The sequence below is a fragment of the Staurois parvus genome, unplaced genomic scaffold (assembly GCF_062004578.1).
Source record: "Staurois parvus isolate SC_StPar_1 unplaced genomic scaffold, SC_StPar_1.0 ptg000005l, whole genome shotgun sequence".
Taxonomy (NCBI): domain Eukaryota; kingdom Metazoa; phylum Chordata; class Amphibia; order Anura; family Ranidae; genus Staurois; species Staurois parvus.
Window position 1 is genome coordinate 2,535,473 of NW_028317801.1, and position 19,677 is coordinate 2,555,149.

A 19,677-nucleotide genomic window follows, 5' to 3' on the forward strand; every position below is an offset into this window, starting at 1 on the left:
ATACAGTTATCCCAATCCTTCAGGACTATTTCACACCAGGTGCTTTCCAGTGCATTTTTTAACAATATCCAGGATGCTTGAACACTGTTTGCCATGTATTCCAATGGCCCTATTTCAGTGCGGTCAGTTCCAGTGATATCAACAAAAGTACAACATGCTGCATTTTTTCCCTCAGATTGCATCAACACGTGTGTAAATTCACCAGAATACACCAGAATGCACAGTGTCCCAATGAAAATAAAGATTCAAAGTAAAGATAAAGAGTCAAAATAAAAAAAGAGGAAACAACTGACTGGAACGCATTGAAAAAGCATAAAAAATGCATAGAAATTGTCTACATGCGTATGCAAGCATGTACCTGAAATGCTGAATTGTTGCGTGAACAAGCCGTCACTCTGCTCATGAACTTCTTTCCCTTGTCACCTCCTTTGGAACTTCTCCAGTGCTGCCTTTTTGATACTGCTTTCTGAATATAAATTAATTTTCAACATCGCCCATTGTTTTCAAAGTCAGTTTTCGAAATTATTCTAAAGTTATTTTTTCCTGTTTTCAATAGAGTGGCGAAGAGTTAGAACCCCTATCAGATTTATATTGCCGTCTGTGCGCTTGTTAGGTAGAATTACTCTCTCTATTTTTCCTGGTGACCACTGTCACTGAGATGGAAAGTGAGGGAAAATCCACAATTTGGAGCTGGCATCAGAACAGGAATAGAGTTGACATCATCCAATAGGCAGCAACGTATTTACTGTGAGGCAAACAAGGCATTTGCCTAGGGTGGCAGTTTTCAGGGGGTGGTGAGTGGCAGCGGCGGGGCCCGGGGGCGGTGAGTGGAGGGTTTACTGGTGGTGGTGGGGGACACCCAGTTTTAGTGGTGGCAGGGGCTGGGTGGGGGTGCTGGTGGTGGGCACCTAATTTTGGTGGCAGCGGTGGAGGGGCTGGGTATGGAGGAGGGGTTGCTAGTGGTGGTTGGGGGAGCGCCCAATTTTAGTGTTGCCTAGGGCAGCACAAGAGCTAAATACACCTCTGCCAATGGGGACACCTATTCTGGTGACAATTGTCAAAGAGGGTTTTCCCCCACATTGTAGAGTTAGTCTCTCATGTTCTGCTTTGTCAACAGGACAGGAAGTGAGGGGACCTAGTGGCACACACATTGCAAAAAAAAAATGATAGGTGTTTCAACCGTTCCCTACTCTATTCAAAACAAGAAAAAGTTTTGGCTTTAGAAATACTTTTAATACCTTGAAAATAGAAATATAAATTGAACAACTTCCTTCTCTTGTACGCCAGTTACAGCTACAAGTCTCCCTCACTTTTGAAGTCTACCCTTTCTCCTCTTAGGTTGTAGGGCTGCGTTCTCACTCCTCCTTTTTCATGTTTTTTTGAGGGTTAAAATGTTATCATTATAGTTCCTATATGTTCTTACTTTGTACAGTGCTGTGGAAAAACCATCTTCTTTCAGTATTTTTATTATAACTAGACCCGACGTTATAACTCTTGATCGGTAACTAGACATAGAGAACTTGGAGAAATAACTGATAAAAGTTTGTCTTCTTTGTGTTGACATCTATGTATTTCGCCATATAACTGATAATTCATATAAAGATTTTGCTGTTACAATGTGCAGTAGGAAGAGATCCAGAACGTTCGTTCTTTTCCAGTTGCAAAACTGTAACCGTCAATCCAGAAGGTGACAAAATTGCAGTAGAGCCGATAGGAACATTCTCTACATTGTTTTGATCATTTTAAGTGGAAATGTCATAACCAAAAAGAACAACATCTATTATACCCTGAGTTTTTGTTCACCAACCAGTCATAATGCACCTATTAATAGTCTTGGGGATTGTGTAACTGAACCATAGGAGTGGCCAGCCACAGATTTAACTGCACTACATCCTCATAATTATAGTTAATACCAAAAAGAAACAAAAATGAAGGGACTTCTCAGGTTTCACATAAAAAGACATTTGTAAAACTTTAAAGTTATTGTAGAAAAAAAAAACTTATATAGATGGGACTCACCACTGTACTCCTCTGACACTGGTGACCGATGGTTAGCCTGTGCTTCACTGGACTGTGAGCTAATGGAGGACACACTATGAATCAGCATCTGTGAAATAGAATTCATATGGAGTTCTTTGAACCTGATAACCAATTCACAGAGTGAGTCCATTCAAGAGCAAAACAAATCAGAGATCCTCAATGAACATCTGATAACAACAGATTGACTTGGTTTGTGCAACTGACTTACTGGGGTTTATTTTCTAAAGCTGGAGAGTGCAAAATTAGGTTCATTTATGCATAGAAACCATTCAGCTTCCAGGTTTTAAATGAACAAGCTGAGGTTAGAATCTGATTGGCTACTATACACAGCTGCACCAGATTCTGAGTGCTCTAGCTTTAGTAAATCTCCCCCACTCTTTCCTACCTGTCAAGAATGTTGAATGACTAATTTAGTCAGCTATATCGATCATTAATCAACCATGGATCAACAGTGCTTCCTATACAAAAATAATAAAAAATTAATTAAGCTGGCTAATTTAACTATTCTCCTCTCCACCTGCTGGCACCCACCATGGCGCTCGCGGGGGGAGGGCACCATTACCGGGGGATGTGGAAGCAATCAGGCAGCAGCTCAAGCACCAGACTGCTTCCACCTGACAGGCAGGGGTCTGTCTGTCAGTGTTTTTGCACAATCCCGGTGGCTGCAGTCACTGGATTGTCTATAATCCCCACCCCTCATACGGACCTGGCCGTGAAAGGGGTAAAGGGGTCTAAAAATGGACTAGAATGGAGGAGAGAGATACAATGTCTCTCTCCCTCTCTCTCTCTCTCTCTCTTTCCCTGTAGAGAGGAAAAAAGACAACAGTTTGTGAAAAAAAATAAAACAAAATAATACAACAAAATACCTAAATCAAGGTTTGATCAGTGCCAGGGTTATTGTTTGGGTCAAGGTCATGGTCAAAGGTCAGTTTCAGGGTCAGTATTTTTTGGGTTAGGATAACAACAGGTTCCCTTTAGGGTTGCTCTTTCTAGTGGCAGAGTGATTACATATAGTGCCCTATATAAGGTGGGTTGAGTTGGCTCTGGAGGTTGGAGGGTCCTGCTAGGGAAGACTGTGCATGGGGTTTCCCTTTGCTCTCCCCTTCAGGGGATGGGCACCTGCTATACTCTTTTGAGAAGACTGAGGAGGATTTAGAAAGAAAGATAACACAAAATTCACATTTCTTCAGTAATGCTAAAAGGACTATGATGATATAAAGATTGAAGATATGGCTAGTTGCCCTTATTTTGTATGTACTGTTCTGTTCTGCTGAATAATGTTGAATTTCTGGAGCTACTGTTTAAACCATATGTCAATCATAGGCCTATGCGCCTGACTACTCCAGGCAGGAAGGTTTTACATGTGATATGACCAGGAGGATTACGAGAGGAGGTCTAGGACCACCATCCATGTACAGGACAGTATGAGGTTTAGACTGAACACCCTTTGACCCCTGAAACCTGTATGTAATGGAAAAACCCATCTGTGCGTGACGGCAATGTGAAAATCAGCTGGGTCCCCTTGTATTTGGGTAAGTATTAATTTAGCTGATTTGCTACTGAGCAGAGCTAGCTCTATCTTTGGAGCTTATTTGTCCTTTGTACTATCCAAAGTTGTATGGTTTAAATGATGTGGATATTGCTGTATGCTGGTGTATTCATAAGCAATAAATATTATGGAAAAAAATATTGAATTGAGTGTTGAGATATGGATAATCTGTTGCCAGATGCCTTTAAAAAGCTTACTTGTCCATGCATAACAATCGTAGGCCAAACTTTTTATTAGCTCACCATTGTTTACCTTGAAGCAAGTTGTGAATCCCCCATTCTCCTCTCTCTGCATATTAAAATTCATATTTCTTAATTACTGTAAAAAAAAAGTGCTTCACATCCGATTTCTTTATTGGCACATGTTGCAGTGCATGCTAATACAATGTCAGCTTTTCGTCTACTTGCCATTGATCTGAGATATGGAAATGTCCCTATTGGGCCCCATAATTTGCTGTAACACTCCTGACTGTACCAAAATATCGTCATGTGGTCTGACATAATGCTTGTGCAGCTGTAAATCTATGCTTGCTTCTGTAAACCATTAATATCAGAACAACACAGTCAAAGGGATAGGAAAAGTTTTGTTTCTGACAGACGCTCACTATCTGTCACACAAACTGTTCCCTATCCTCTGCTGTCATTTCTCCATAATAGCTCTCCAGTCAAAACACAAACATTAGTAAAAAAAAAAGGGCCATCTACAGAAAATAGCTGTTTATTTGTTTCTGCATTTGCCAGCAAAACCTATCTCAGCCTCTATAATAGCATGCTGCCTACATGTTTTAAGGGTCAAGCCAAACATGCTACAAAATCAAATGTGAACCAATAAAGGACCATCCACATTCCCACTTGCAGCTGAATACAAGGATCTAGGCACTCAACAGCTACTGATTTTCAACTTCCATTGTAAATCTTTCCTCAAACACCATGAAAGAATGATCCAACTCTCTTTGACAAACTGGTACTGAGTGAAGGTTGCCATTGCTGACATCTCATTCTAAAATTACTTGTTTCTGTGCTGATCCATTAACTTTAATAATTTTTACTCCACTGATCCAAAACAAATAGCTCACAAGGAAATCTGACGTTAGCGGCTGCATGCTTATTCTTTGTCATTGACATAAAAGACCTGCCCACAATTGTATTGTTTTAAATGGGGCCTAATTGACTAAGTCAACCCCTTGCTTCTTCCAAGTCTTGCAGACTCCATTGTTGAGATTGCTCTGCAATAATTCCTGACTATTAGGTTCCTCTCTACCTGAACGTTTTGGGTGTTTTTCCCATCTTTGTGTGTTCCAGGTCCTTCTATTCCATTCTCCATAATATACCTTAGATAAAACAAACTCACCAGTGTGCATTGAACCTTCTTATAGTAGCCACAACATGTGTATAGACCCAGAAACTCCAGCTCAAATTTCTCAAAAACAGACCCCTAAGAGATAAAAGCAATTGTTGAGTGGTTTTAACTCTCAAGAGGCAGTCAAGTATCTAGAATTTTTAGAAGCAGATCAACAGTAGCAACCTACATATTTCACTCAATATAAGTGTAGTTTATTGTCTTTCAGGCCTGTTTGACTGAGCATTCATGTTTAGCCTGTAGAGAGGAATGGGGGGCACATGCAGACAATGCATGGCACTGTCTCATATTGTTAAAAATAGTGATTGAACAAGGCTTCCTCTTTGTTATTTGTTTTTGAAAGCCACTTGCTTTTTCTACATTTTAGTCATCTCTTTGCTGCATAAGCCATTACCTGGACACTGTCATTTTTCATCGACCTTCCTGTGGATGAACGCTGATGCTGTTACTTGTATATCCACCTGCCTGCTTTGAATATTGACTTGTACTGTGATGCATGGCGTAATGGAACCTATTCTACTGCCGCCACTTGTCATTCGGCTTGTCTTTTAGATTTCAGGCTTCGCTACCCTCAAGGACTGTACATCAGCACTATATATTAAGTAAACTCGTGTACAGCAGTAAATATTATATGATGCCTCATCATAAAATAATAATGAGTGGTGTGCCTAAGCTACTGGGATGCACACAAAGTGAACATCATGCCGAGTATGAGTAATGGGCTTAAAGAAGAATTATTATGTGGGATTATGTAAACTGTACTAGCATTTAACCTTTTTATTGCTGCAGCTTATAAAAATCCAAAGACTTTCCAGTCTTCTGGTAGATACAGGTGCCATCAAATACTTTAAAGTGGAACTCCATTGTTTTTTAACTCGCCCCCCACCACCACCACTGCACCGTTTCTTTCCTCCCCACAAACTCCTCCCACACCTGTTTTTCAAAACACCATTTCCTTGGGATTGTGGTTGGACAGATAACATACTCAGGGCAACTTTTCCAACTTTTCACGGCAGGGCAGTGGGAAGCCCACAATACTCTAGAAAGTGATTCTGGCTTTATGACCTCAGCACCGTTCCCTGCAGTATTGTGATGTAAGTCCAGGCCATTGTTGTACTGCACCCTCAGGGTTGGAGCTGTGACAGCCTGGGCTCACAGAAAGTGAGTTGAGTGATGCTGGTCATCATTCAACCTGGAAGAGGACCAACAGTGGAGTGGAGTTTTCAGGGGTGTACAGCACTAGAGACAGGGTAAGTAGTGCAGTGAAAACTGCACTTTTTATTCTTAAATAAATAGAGAAATTGATTTAAAAATTTAAAAAAAATAACCCCAAGTTCTTCTTCAAAATATCGAGCCAAATATGCTATTTCTTAATTTTGGATAGAGCGGGAAAAAGTCCACTGTCTGTTCTTTACTGCAGTCCATTAGAGAGTTTTCCCATCGCATTTTGCCATGCTGACAATGACCAGAAAGAAAGTGAGAAGAACTCTCCAAAAGCAATACAGATAGAAGTAAAAATTATTTCAGTAGAATATGGGAAGGCAGGAACTTCTTTTAGATATATTTTTCTGTGTTCCTGTTTTAGATTCTCGCATGCAAATCTGTTATCAGTAGAACAGGATACAAGGGTAAATCTCTATAACAGAGCTTCAGATAGAAAGAAAAGCCAATATGAGTTCTAACCAGGGCTCTTTTTCTCACAGAATAGGAACAGGAACACAACTACACCTCACCACAAGAATCCCCTTGCAAGGGGAGAGAACACCGCATGAAAGGGTGGATGTGGTCAAATTGTACTAACAATAGGAGGGCCTTACAAAGGCATTGTTAGATATCATGAGTGTATTATGCACAGGATTCAGAAGTATACTACATACAGAGAACTCTGGAGTGGGCTATGTACAGGGTGCAGGACTCAGGAGTGGACTACGTACAGGGTGCAGGACTCAGGATTGGGCTACATACAGGGTGAAGGACTCAGGAATGGGCTACGTACAGGGTGCAGAACTCAGGATTGGGCTACATACAGGGTGCAGGACTCAGGAGTGGACTACGTACAGGGTGCAGGACTCAGGAGTGGACTACATACAGGGTGTAGGACTCAGGACTGGGCTATGTACACGGGGCAGGACTCTAGAGTGGGCTACGTACAGGGTGCAGGACTCAGGAGTGGGCTACATACAAGGTGCAGGACTCAGGAGTGGGCTACGTACAGGGCGCAGGTCTCAAGCATTCCTTATGTACAGGGTGCAAGATTCAGGTGTTTGCTGTGTACAGAACTCAGAAGTGCACTATGTACAGTATGCAGGATTCAGGAGTGCAGGAGTGTACAGGGGGCAGAATTAAATAGTGCATGTCTGACAGGCACTTCTGTTTGTGGAAGTGACCAAAGTGAGTGGCAGGTAAGGGACTATTGCTGGAGGTCGCAGAACTCTGTTTCAGCATGTCACGGTCTGAAAAAAGCTTGGGATCTAACCATTCTCCACTCCATCTAAAACTAGAAAAAAGTTTCCTTGATTGACTCCTTAAAGCAGAACTAAATTCTGCAAATACCCTTCCTCTAACAGTCCAATGTCAGTGAGGTCCTTGGTGGCTCTGACCCATCTTCCGCATTAGTTCCAGTTACCGGATCTTTGACTGTCTTTATTGGCTGGTGCTGGGTGATGTGACTATCAGGCACAATGCAAAAAACAAAACACATGCATAGCTCAGGGTATGTTCTAAAGAAGACTACGAACAGGCAGGTACATTTGTATTATTTCAGAAGAGGCATAGCATGTCTTTTTAACAATAAAGAGCTGGTCTGCTTGCATTTATTTAGGTATTTATTTATTTATTTTACACTTTAGTTCCACTTTCATAAGAACTCAGGACTGATTGAAAATCAGGATAGATTTTAATTTAGTGTACTGTTGAAATCAATAAATATAATTTGCGATTATTGTGCTTGCAGTTAGGATATAATGCTGAATTTGAAGTCCAACAAAAATTGTCTCTATGCCCACTCACTTTATCAAGCCAAATGACAGATTAGATTTAATACATCAAAACAGAGGAAGCTCCTATTGCGCCATGGAGGTTGAGTGTTTTTTTCCAGGATTAGACTTACTCAGCTTTGCTGAGGAGGAAGACCGGCCACACATTGGTCCAAATTTTATGAATAATGGAATACTCAAGTGATTTTTTTATTGGATTATTGTTTTTGTTTTTGAAAGGGTTAATGTCCTAGCCTTACGAAATTGGTTTTGAGCACTTGGTGTGAGTGGTGCCTGTGTTCTCAAGAAAGTAGATATTTCTTTTGCTAAACAATAGGATTGTATCACAGTGCAGGATAAATGGGTAATGATAGTAGGTACAGTAGCATGGATGGGCAATGTGCATATACTGTTGACTGAATGTACATGTGGTAGAACAAGACTGCTCTCAGAACATGTTTATTGACCAGAGCTGAAGCTGCATGGAGGAAACATGTGAACACATGGCATGATAGTAACAAAATGTACACACAAACAGCTATTATGATGAAGTGCCATCTGGAGATATAGTCAACATATAACACCACCCATGGATAACTATGTTATTCAAATAATTTCAGCAACAAATGTCCCTTATAAGCCAACCATGTACATTGATGGATAGTTCTGTTTCAGGGCTGTCCTCCCAACTTGATTCATTGAGGAAATTCCACTGATAAGGGGGTCTTTTTGTCCAGTCAGAGTTATTTTTATCATTTCAATTTACAGGGGTTAGGGTAAGAGAAGGTTTACATTTCTACACACTAACTGACCAACATATTGCTTCATAATTTGTCCATTACAAGTCTAGTCCAGTGATCACTTGCCTGGGGACCTCTACAACAGTTGCTGTTTCCATATGGGTTCCACACCATATAACATGCATAGCCAAGCATTTTTGGGAAGAGTTTATGAAAAATAAGGTGAAGATTAAATAAAACTCAGGATAGGCTTAATTTTGCCAAAATCTCCATTGTCCATGGACAGGACAGAACAAATATAAATGTGACAGGTTCACTTTACGTATTCTATCACACATACAGTTAACCTCATAACAAAAAGCTATAAAAAGAGTCCAGCTTCACAAGAAGAGGAATATGATATAGATTGATTTTCCCACTAAATTGTTTATTTCTGAGGGAATGATGTATGAGGACGTTCCCTGATTTTTTATGTAGTGTCAAAAAACATGTAAATGCATCAAAGCCTGGCTGATCGGGCCGGTGCACAGCACACTGCATGAAATAAGATCTAGATTGATTTTTTCCCACTTTCTAATCCCTCTCATATTTCTATTTTTAAGATTGACAGGTGGCTTTGCATTGCAGCTGTTGTGCCTTTTAATGGAAAATAGTTTATTTTTTCTTTCAGGCACGGTTTGCATTTTCCTATATGTTGGCATGCAGGTTGAATATTTTTATCCTTTGACAGAGTAGCAATGTTTACTCAAAAACTCATTTTATGTTTTTTTTTTTTTCTTACCTGCCTGCTTTTTTCTGATGTCAGAAGTTAGAAGGTCTGCAGTTTCAGGGAAGGGGAACCTGTACTGAGTTAATATACTTTCCTTGATGCTGACTGACTGGCAATTGCTACAAGCTCACCCTGTGCATTGAAAATAGGCAAGCAAAGCAAACACATTCTGGTTGTCTTACAGAGAAAATAAAAGCGCTGATATTTGGGCAGCTCCTACTGCAGGATGGATGCAAAAAAAGCCATCGGCAAGCTATTAGGTGACAACATAGACACATAGCAAGTTTCTTGCCTCAGATATGAAGCATTTTATGAAGCCATCAGCCCCTCATCTATTCAAACGGTCCCTGGGTGCTGCTGTTCTTTCCATCCACTAATTATTTCAGAGACAAGAACTATGTTAGTATGAAATGACTGCCCCATCCACATGCTCATCTAATGCCTAGAACACATCTGATCGTTAGTACACAGTTTTTCGAGAGCGATTACAACAGTTCATGCAACAATATCTGAAGTGATAAACACAACATTTTTTCTTGGACTATAGCAGAGCAAATGATTTTCATGTTATTGATATAGTATTTATTGAAGCATAGAAAAGTGATGGCACAAAAAAGACTGAGTGGTCTATTTTTTTTTTTTGGGGGGGGGTGTTTTTTTTCTGTTAACTTTTTTGTTTGAGTATAGCTCTGCTTGTCCCAAGCATGTTTTAAGCTATTTATTGTTGACTGTCTCACTACCTCTGCTGTAAGTGTATTCCAAGCATCAACTACTCTTTCAGTAAAATAGTACTTTCTGAGATTAGTTTTGAACAATCCTCCAGTTAGTTTAAGGTCATGTCCCCGTGTTCTTGATTTTGGTTTTGTTTTTAAAAGACTGCCCTCCTGAACCTTATTCACCCCCTTGATGTACACTATATTGCCAAAAGATTTAAAATCATTGGATTCAGGTATTCCAATCACCTCCATGGCCACAGGTGTATAAAATCAAGTACCTAGGCATGCAGACTGCTTCTACAAACATTTGTGAAAGAATGGGTTGCTCTCAGGAGCTCAATGAATTCAAGTGTGGTACCGTGAAGTTTGCCACCTGTGTAATAAGTCCATCCATGAAATTTCCTTGCTAAATATTCCAAGGTCAACTGTTAGTTATATTATAACAAAGTAGAAGCAACTGGGAACAGCAGATACTCAGCCACAAAGTGGTAGGCCACATAAAATGACAGAGCGAGATCAATGCATGCTGAAGAGCACAGAAGTCGCCAACTGTCTGCAGAGCCAATAGCTAAAGACCTCCAAACTTCCTGTGGCTTTCAGATTAGCACAACAACAGTGCATAGAAAGCTTCATGGAATGGGTTTCCATGGTCGAGCAGCTGTATCCGAGCCTTACACCTCCAAGTGCAATGGAAAGCGTTGGATGCAGTGGTGTAAAGCACGTTGCCACAGGACTCTAGATCATCTTCTCTGGAGTGGTGAATCATGCTTCTCTGTCTGGAAACCTGATGGATGTGTCTGGGTTTGGCAGTTGCCAGGAAAATGGCACTTGCTTGACTGCTTTGTGCCAATTGCAAAGTTTGGTAGAGATAGGATTTTGGTGTGGGGTTGTTTTTTAGGGGTTGGGCTTGGCCCTTTAGTTCCAGTGAAGGGAACTCTTAAGGAGTAAGTATACCAAGACATGTTGGACAAGTTCAAGTGAGAACAGCTTGGGGATGGCCCCTTCCTGTTCCAACATGACTGCACACCAGTGCACAAAGCAAGGTCCATAAAGACAAGGATGAGCGAGTTTGGGGTGGATGAACTTGACTGGCCTGCACAGAGTCCTGACCTCAACCCGATAGAACACCTTTGGGATGAATTAGAGTGGAAACTGCAAGCCAGTCCTTCTCGTCTGACATCAGTGCTTGTGCTTCTGGAAAAATGGTCAAACCTTCCCATAGACACTCCTAAACCTTGTGGACAGCCTTCCCAGAAGAGTTGAAGCTGTTATAGCTGAAAATGGTGGGCCAACTCAATATTGAACCCTACGGACTAAGACTGGGATGCCATTAAAGTTCATGTGCGTGTAAAGGCAGGCGTCCCAATACTTTTGGCAATATAGTGTGTGTGTGTGTATATGTATATATATACAGTCAGGTCCATAAATATTGGGACATCGACACAATTCTAACATTTTTGGCTCTATACACCACCACAATGGATTTGAAATGAAACAAACAAGATGTGCTTTAACTGCAGACTGTCAGCTTTAATTTGAGGGTATTTACATCCAAATCAGGTGAACGGTGTAGGAATTACAACAGTTTGCATATGTGCCTCCCACTTATTAAGGGACCAAAAGTAATGGGACAATTGGCTTCTCAGCCGTTCCATGGCCAGGTGTGTGTTATTTCCTCATTATCCCAATTACAATGAGCAGATACAAGGTCCAGAGTTCATTTCAAGTGTGCTATTTGCATTTGGAATCTGTTGCTGTCAACTCTCAAGATGAGATCCAAAGAGCTGTCACTATCAGTGAAGCAAGCCATCATTAGGCTGAAAAAACAAAACAAACCCATCAGAGAGATAGCAAAAACATTAGGCGTGGCCAAAACAACTGTTTGGAACATTCTTAAAAAGAAGGAACGCATCGGTGAGCTCAGCAACACCAAAAGACCCGGAAGACCACGGAAAACAACTGTGGTGGATGACCGAAGAATTCTTTCCCTGGTGAAGAAAACACCCTTCACAACAGTTGGCCAGATCAAGAACACTCTCCAGGAGGTAGGTGTATGTGTGTCAAAGTCAATAATCAAGAGAAGACTTCACCAGAGTGAATACAGAAGGTTCACCACAAGATGTAAACCATTGGTGAGCCTCAAAAACAGGAAGGCCAGATTAGAGTTTGCCAAACGACATCTAAAAAAGCCTTCAAAGTTCTGGAACAACATCCTATGGACAGATGAGACCAAGATCAACTTGTACCAGAGTGATGGGAAGAGAAGAGTATGGAGAAGGAAAGGAACTGCTCATGATCCTAAGCATACCACCTCATCAGTGAAGCATGGTGGTGGTAGTGTCATGGCGTGGGCATGTATGGCTGCCAATGGAACTGGTTCTCTTGTATTTATTGATGATGTAACTGCTGACAAAAGCAGCAGGATGAATTGTGAAGTGTTTCGGGCAATATTATCTGCTCATATTCAGCCAAATGCTTCAGAACTCATTGGACGCTGCTTCACAGTGCAGATGGACAATGACCCAAAGCATACTGCAAAAGCAACCAAAGAGTTTCTTAAGGGAAAGAAGTGGAATGTTCTGCAATGGCCAAGTCAATCACCTGACCTGAATCCGATTGAGCATGCATTTCACTTGCTGAAGACAAAACCGAAGGGAAAATGCCCCAAGAACAAGCAGGAACTGAAGACAGTTGCAGTAGAGGCCTGACAGAGCATCACCAGGGATGAAACCCAGCGTTTGGTGATGTCTATGCGTTCCAGACTTCAGGCTGTAATTGACTGCAAAGGATTTGCAACCAAGTATTAAAAAGTGAAAGTTTGATTTATGATTATTATTCTGTCCCATTACTTTTGGTTCCTTAATAAGTGGGAGGCACATATGCAAACTGTTGTACTTCCTACACCGTTCACCTGATTTGGATGTAAATACCCTCAAATTAAAGCTGACAGTCTGCAGTTAAAGCACATCTTGTTCGTTTCATTTCAAATCCATTGTGGTGGTGTATAGAGCCAAAAATGTTAGAATTGTGTTGATGTCCCAATATTTATGGACCTGACTGTATATATATATATATATATATATATATATACTGTGAATATACTGTATATTGTACTGTTTCAAAAGCAGTTTCATGCAATGGCATATCTTCATAGAAACAATTTGTCCAGACAGTGCGGTCATTAGTTGGCATGGCTCCACCCACAGACAGCCTAACTCCTCAGTTCATGTCTCCCCTTTTTATTCTTTCCTTCAGACTGTACTTGTTAAGTTCCTGAAGTTGCTCCTCTGAAAAAAATCAGAAGATCAAGACCACGCATGCTTGGAAACTAAAGAATATATTACAACACAATACATCACATTACATCACTTTCAAAATTATAGTCTGTCTTACGAGATTTTTCATAACGTTAGTAACCTTTTCATTTTCTATATGAGATTAGCATGCAAAAAAAATATTCTCATCGTGTGTATGAGGCATGATGGTCTTGTTTGAACAGTACAAGCATTTCCCAGAATACAGTGCATGTTTCTCATTGCCTTTTTTAATAATTAAAAGTAGTTTAGGAGATCTGATTGTATCATGTATGTGTGAGCAGGGTGCAGTGTGGTGAGTTGGCAGCAGGAATCACAGAGGCTGAGTAATATGGACTGTATATTGTAGCACATCACAACAAAGTACAACCAGGCCCAGCAGGAAAGTACAGCCGTTCAGAGCCATTGCAGAGGTTCTGTACTTGTGGAGATGCTAACAGCTTCTGCCATGAGGAGCAGGAAAGTGGCCTGGCCGATCCAAACCAACAGGGAGACTTACTGAGTGAAGATAGCGAAGCCCCTCACTGTCCCTACTCCTCTGGAACCTTTACTTGTCGCTTTATGCTGTTCATGACAGATGGGGAACCTGTCCCTACACTACTCACTTGCAAAATACGCACCATATCAGGGAGCCAGGAGCCTAAATAAGCTGTGCCCTCACCAAAGATGGCTGTGGATGCCCAATTGGACATCTGTTCTCCTGGTGATCACATGAAGTCATAGAGGAACTAAATTCCTCACTCCCTTCCCCTCCTGTATTACCGCTTCAGCGTAGCACCACCTACAGTGGGGAGTACAGGCTGCACCTGTATACTGCACAATGTGTTTAACAATAACTACAAAATGCAACTCAAATTTTACTGTAGCTGAAAAATGATATTGCAGTACTAATTTTCAGACTCTACCAAAATGATTCCTTGCAAGCATAACTTTACACTCAAACTTCTCCTTCCCTCCACCACTTCCACTTACTCACATCACATCCTTTACCTCTCAAAAGGCTCGCCCCTCTTCTAAAATCCCATTCAGTCTGGCACTCACCCTTCAAATCTGCATGTGCAACCATAAACTAACCCATGCCAGTTAATCAACTCTCCAAGCTTCAGATGTAGTTTATCAATTATTTTAAAGTGACTTTACTGATAAAAAGCATTCCTATACGACTTTGATAGATCAGTGTTATTTTTTTAACCCCCAGCTCTCCTCCCTGATTTTCCTTTCTGCCTAAAAACTTCCTTCTCAGCCTAGTGGAAACTCATGTTCCCGATTGATTGCATTTTTGCACGTTTTTCAAGTGTAAATGTGTGTCACACATAGGGCAGCCTATTCAGTTGAATGGGCTTCCCTATGTGTGACAAATGTTTTTTCAGTGTGCGTTTGAAGTGTGTTTTGTCCTGTGGCAAAAACACACATCTGCTAACAGTGATTGGGGTGTCAATAACAATTAGGCTTGACTTACATCAGCATGTTTCCGAATGCATGGCAACCCGCACAGAAAACTCATGTGTTCAGAAAGGCACAGATGTAAACGCAGCCTAAATTGTAATACAAGTGTGACACATGTTGCCTGCAATTGCAAAATGCACAGCAAAGCCTGTGTTTTCTTGTGGGTTGCCATACATTCAGAAATGCGCAGATTCAATTTATGGTAATATAAGCGTGAAGCGTATTGCCTTCCATTACTTCACATTTTCAAAGTGCACGGCAAAGCATGCATATTCTTATGGGTTGCCATGCATTAGGAAATACACAAATGAATGGTAACGCAAGTGCAACACACATTGCTGTGCGTTTTCTTGCAGGTTGCTGTGCATTCGGAAACCTGCAGATGCGAAGGGATGGTAATGTGCTCACAATGCACAATAAAGCGTGCACTTTCTTGTGAGTTGCCGTGTGTTTAAAAATGTGCAGAGGTGAATGAACGGTAACACAAGCGCAACACATGTTACAAGAAGGTTTCAGTATGGGTTGGCGCGCATTCGGCATTTTCTGTGCGGGTTGTGTGCGTTCATAAACATGCAGATGCATATGCTGCCTAAATGGCAACACATGTGTGACATGCATTTTCAAAATGCAGGTTGCCCTGCATTTGGAAACATGCAGATGTGAATGCAGTCTAATTGTTAATAACACCCCAATCACGGTTAGCAGACTAGTGTTTTGCTGCCAAAATGCACAGCATTCCACAACCAAAAAGGTTCTTGAGCTATTTTGGGGCGTTTGTTGCGAATAGAGCAGCCCATTCAAGTGAATGAGCTGCCCTATATGCAATGCATGTTCACACTTGAAAAACACGCAAAAAAAATGCATGAATGAATGTGTGTTTTCGCTACGCTCAGGTGGGAATGGGATATGCTAGGAAGGGAGCATATTGACAGCAAGGATAACCAGGGAGGAGAAGTAAGGGTTAAAAAAAATGCTGCCTCAAAAGTCTCAGCAAAGTCTCTGCAATTAGGACAAATGTATGACTTGTTGGAAATTTTACATTGAAGTCCATGGGAGTCATACAGCACAAGAATCACCCAAAAGTAGTACAAGAAGTCTTTTTTTGTCGCAGCAACTCAAATCATGCCAACTAAGACAGCACCCATTAAAATCTATGTGTTATCACTTCACCTGCGGTTTTACATGTCACCAGAATGTTGTCGGTCACTGGAAAAAAGCTCTAGTGTGAACCAGGGCTAAGTCTTGAGATAAGGAATTCTGACATTTATTTGCAGCATGCATGTTCCAGGTCTGTGACTGACACACAACTATTTCAGCCAGATAATGAGCATTTTGAGAAGGGGACCACTAATGGTAGCCCGTTATGTTTCTCATGACAGATGCCTTGTTTATTTTCCTACCCCTTTATACTGTATGGCCATTAATTTGTCTCCTATTGTGTATATATAGTATTGCTAAATATCTGTTCCATACAACAGTTTGCACATCATTGGCAACCTTACTTCTGTCTACATTTCCTGTCTTTGTATCTCCCACTTTGTAAAGTGCCAAGGGAGAGGATGGTGCTGTATAACTCAGTAACAATAGTTAATCCCGGGAGAGTTTTCCATACCATTGGAAGAAAACTTTTGTTAAATGCAGGCTGATGTGTTTTGTATGGAAAGGCTGCTTTTCAGTCCCAGGGCAGCATTGTACCTGCAGATTATACAGAAACGTGGAGTTACATTAACCTTTCTTCCTATACTGAAAGTAATCTAAATGACTATAGTCCACAGTACAGCACAGCAATTCAGTTTGATGTTATTTGCTTTTCTCTGCCTTAGTTTCTTACTATTTTTTTCTCCTTGCAGATTTATCAGCATTCTTTTACTGCGCAGTATGCCCTGTGTAACCTCATCACAAGGTAAGAGTTCTCTTTTATTGGTGAGAAATCGAAGATTTATGTTTGTGTAGCATTGACGCAGTCTTAAAATATTGCTGTTGGTACAGAAAGATGATTGAATGGGAATGAAATAAAATACCGTGGCTGCTTTCCCTAGAATTCATTGCACGGGCAGGTATAAAATATTCTGTCTATGAGCTTCTCCCATATCTAAGTCTAGGTATCCATGTTCTTCTGCTTTTTAGTATTACTTAGCTGACATATCTCACAACTAAGATGAAAATGAAGGACCTCTATTAGGGCCAAACTTGCCCACTGGTATTACTATCAGTGTAAGCTGTCCCTTGTGCTGATGGCTGGTGCTTTAGTTGAAATATTCTATCCTTTGAATCCCCCTACCCCCATCCCCTAATCCTCCAGTGCAGTTGGGGTTATTAGAGCTGAGGGACCTTGACAGAAACTCATCAAGAGTGCCAACTATGCCACTGTACTATGGTTTCCATGAATAAAAAGTGCTCTGTGAATGCAAAAGGCAAACCTTTCATTACTCTACAAGGCCTCCATTCATAGATCGCTTTTCATTCCTAAAAGCTATAGTGTGGCTCCTATGAAAGGAAGAGGGGGGTTGAAAGGGTGGGCATAGTTGACACTTTTGATGAGAGCCTATGACACATCCAGCAGATTGTATTAACCCCTGCAGCCAATGCCGGGACAAGGTCATCCAGCGAAACTGTCAATGTCCTACCTTTTCCCAGAGGTTATGCTGCCCCATGTGCTGGCATCCATCTTGGGTTTCTGCACAGCATGGTGGGAGTCTTTTATGCCTTCAGGCCTCTGCGGTCCATCCCCCAGAGGGGTGTGGTTGCTCACATATAAGCCTGTTGTCCGCACGTGCTCTTTGCATTCGTGTCTTGTATGTTCGTGTTGCAACAAGCTCTGTTTCTACTCTCGTGGCTCTCCTGGAAACTGACTCGGCTTTTGACTAGACTATTCTCTGTGTTATCCCTTTATCTGACCTCCCGTTGCTGAACCCGGCTTGTGACCTGTTATTCTTGTCTACCGTTCTGTACTGTCTGTCCCGTTGTTATAAACCCGGCCTGCCCAACTACGCTATTGTCTTATCTGGTTCCTACCAGCTACACGCCATTGGCGGTGGCCATTACCGCAGCTGGGGTGTCTCGGGGGCCGCGACCTGGTCCCTGGTTGCATCAAGTCCATCCCCACCATCAGGGGCCCTGGTGAAGGGCAGCCTGGGACTTAGACTCCGCGCCCTGAGGGACTCTGGTCTGTGGGTAGTGGTTGTCGTCAGTCGGTCCGTGACCCTGCCATTAGGCCTACCTGTCCGTTCCACAGCTCCTGCCCTGACAGAAACAAAAAGAAAGCGCACCAACCTTGCGCATTACCTCAGTAAAATGTGATTTTAGAAAATAGAGAATAATGCTCAAACAAAGAAGTATAACAAGCGTATAAGGTCCTCAACGGAGCTTAGAAGTGTAGAACCAGTGCAAGTCACATCACGAGCGTAGACTCTCAAAGTAAGGCTGACGCGTTTCTAAGGGGGTCCCTTCTTCTTCAGAGCTAACTTGCGTAGCTTGCTAGAGGCTATCATGCCCCTAGCAAGCTAGGCAAAACCACCCACCCATTCAGATCCACCCTAAGTCCTTGGTTAGGTCTGTTTGACCAAAAGGGTAACTACAGATGTGGTGTCCCAATTGTGGCACCTGGGGGATTTCATGGCACCGCAAGCAGGATGTCATGTGCACTGATGGGAAAAAATACCCTTTGCCCATGCGGCCTACTTTATGTAAGCCGTACCTCTCACCTTGATCTCCCTCTGCTGATTACCTAAAATTAATATGCATGACTACCCTGTGCATTTAAAGGTAAAGACACCCTGAATGACTATTCTGACAGTCCACACCAAGCATGGAAAATCTTTGTATTTGATGGAACTTAATATTGATTCACTTAATATTCATTTTTTGTTAAGAAATATACCTCTAAGAAGAGTCAGGAGCTCTTTAATCAATTTTAATCAACTTCAATTATTTTAAACCAAATTTATTCCTAATCATGCCTGCCTATTGAATAATATTTTTTCATCTTTGCTGCATGTAACAATACTAATATGGCATTATATACATACTATATATGCTCTATATGCTTTTTTACAGTTTTGATATTTTTATGTTTTAAAGGTTTTATGCTTGTTTCTACATCCAATGATGTTTATTTCAATTGTTGGCATGTTTTGATGACACCCATGCCCTTCCTCCTAGCCGAGGACTGCCCAGTCCAGATGGGGGGGGTCCAATTTCAGTCCCATGGTATATATGGTAGAGGGCACTCATTGTATAGTTAGCTCTGATGAAGAAGGGACCCCCTTCTAAACGCGTTTCACTTTACAGTACTGGTCTGGCTTCCTCAGCCTTGTTTAGAGCTGCACAACCTTCTATGCATTGGTGATCGAATTTTCTTGAATCTGCTCAAGTTCCCTTTCCATCCTTCCACCCTTTGTGAGGCGTGGAGCACAGGAGATGTTGTTTCTGTTCCCAAGGTCATCCAGTGCCCAGGGCAAAGATGCCAGATTGTGTCCCCCCATTTATAATGTGTGAGTTTAGGGGGTGTGCATCAATCACCTGCTTCCGGCTCTCTCCTCACTGCTTCCAGTACTGGGCTGACAGGAGTAGCGATGCTGCTGTCACTACTCCTGTCAGCCTTATAACATAAGGAACTCAGCACAGGGTGCCCCCATCCCTGCAAAAAGCCATTGCACCCAGGGCAGCCGCCCCTCTTTCCCACCCCTTGTCCCGACCTTGCCCGCAGCACTAGAGGATTACCATTGCAGGGGTATGGGGAGGCAGAGAATGGAAGATTTAAATGAAGA

At 41.7% G+C, this 19,677-nt stretch overlaps 1 protein-coding gene across 3 annotated transcripts in view; it reads left to right on the top strand.

The window, feature by feature from the left end:
* The window catches only part of DPP6 (dipeptidyl peptidase like 6), a 1,666,940-nt gene that overhangs the window by 1,365,538 nt on the left and 281,725 nt on the right, over positions 1 to 19,677 (top strand). For all 3 annotated transcript variants that reach the window (XM_089692326.1, XM_089692191.1, XM_089692252.1), the window contains exon 6: positions 16,759 to 16,811. In XM_089692326.1, coding sequence (XP_089548452.1) covers positions 16,759 to 16,811 — 53 coding nt within the window. The remainder of the gene's footprint in view (positions 1 to 16,758; positions 16,812 to 19,677) is intronic.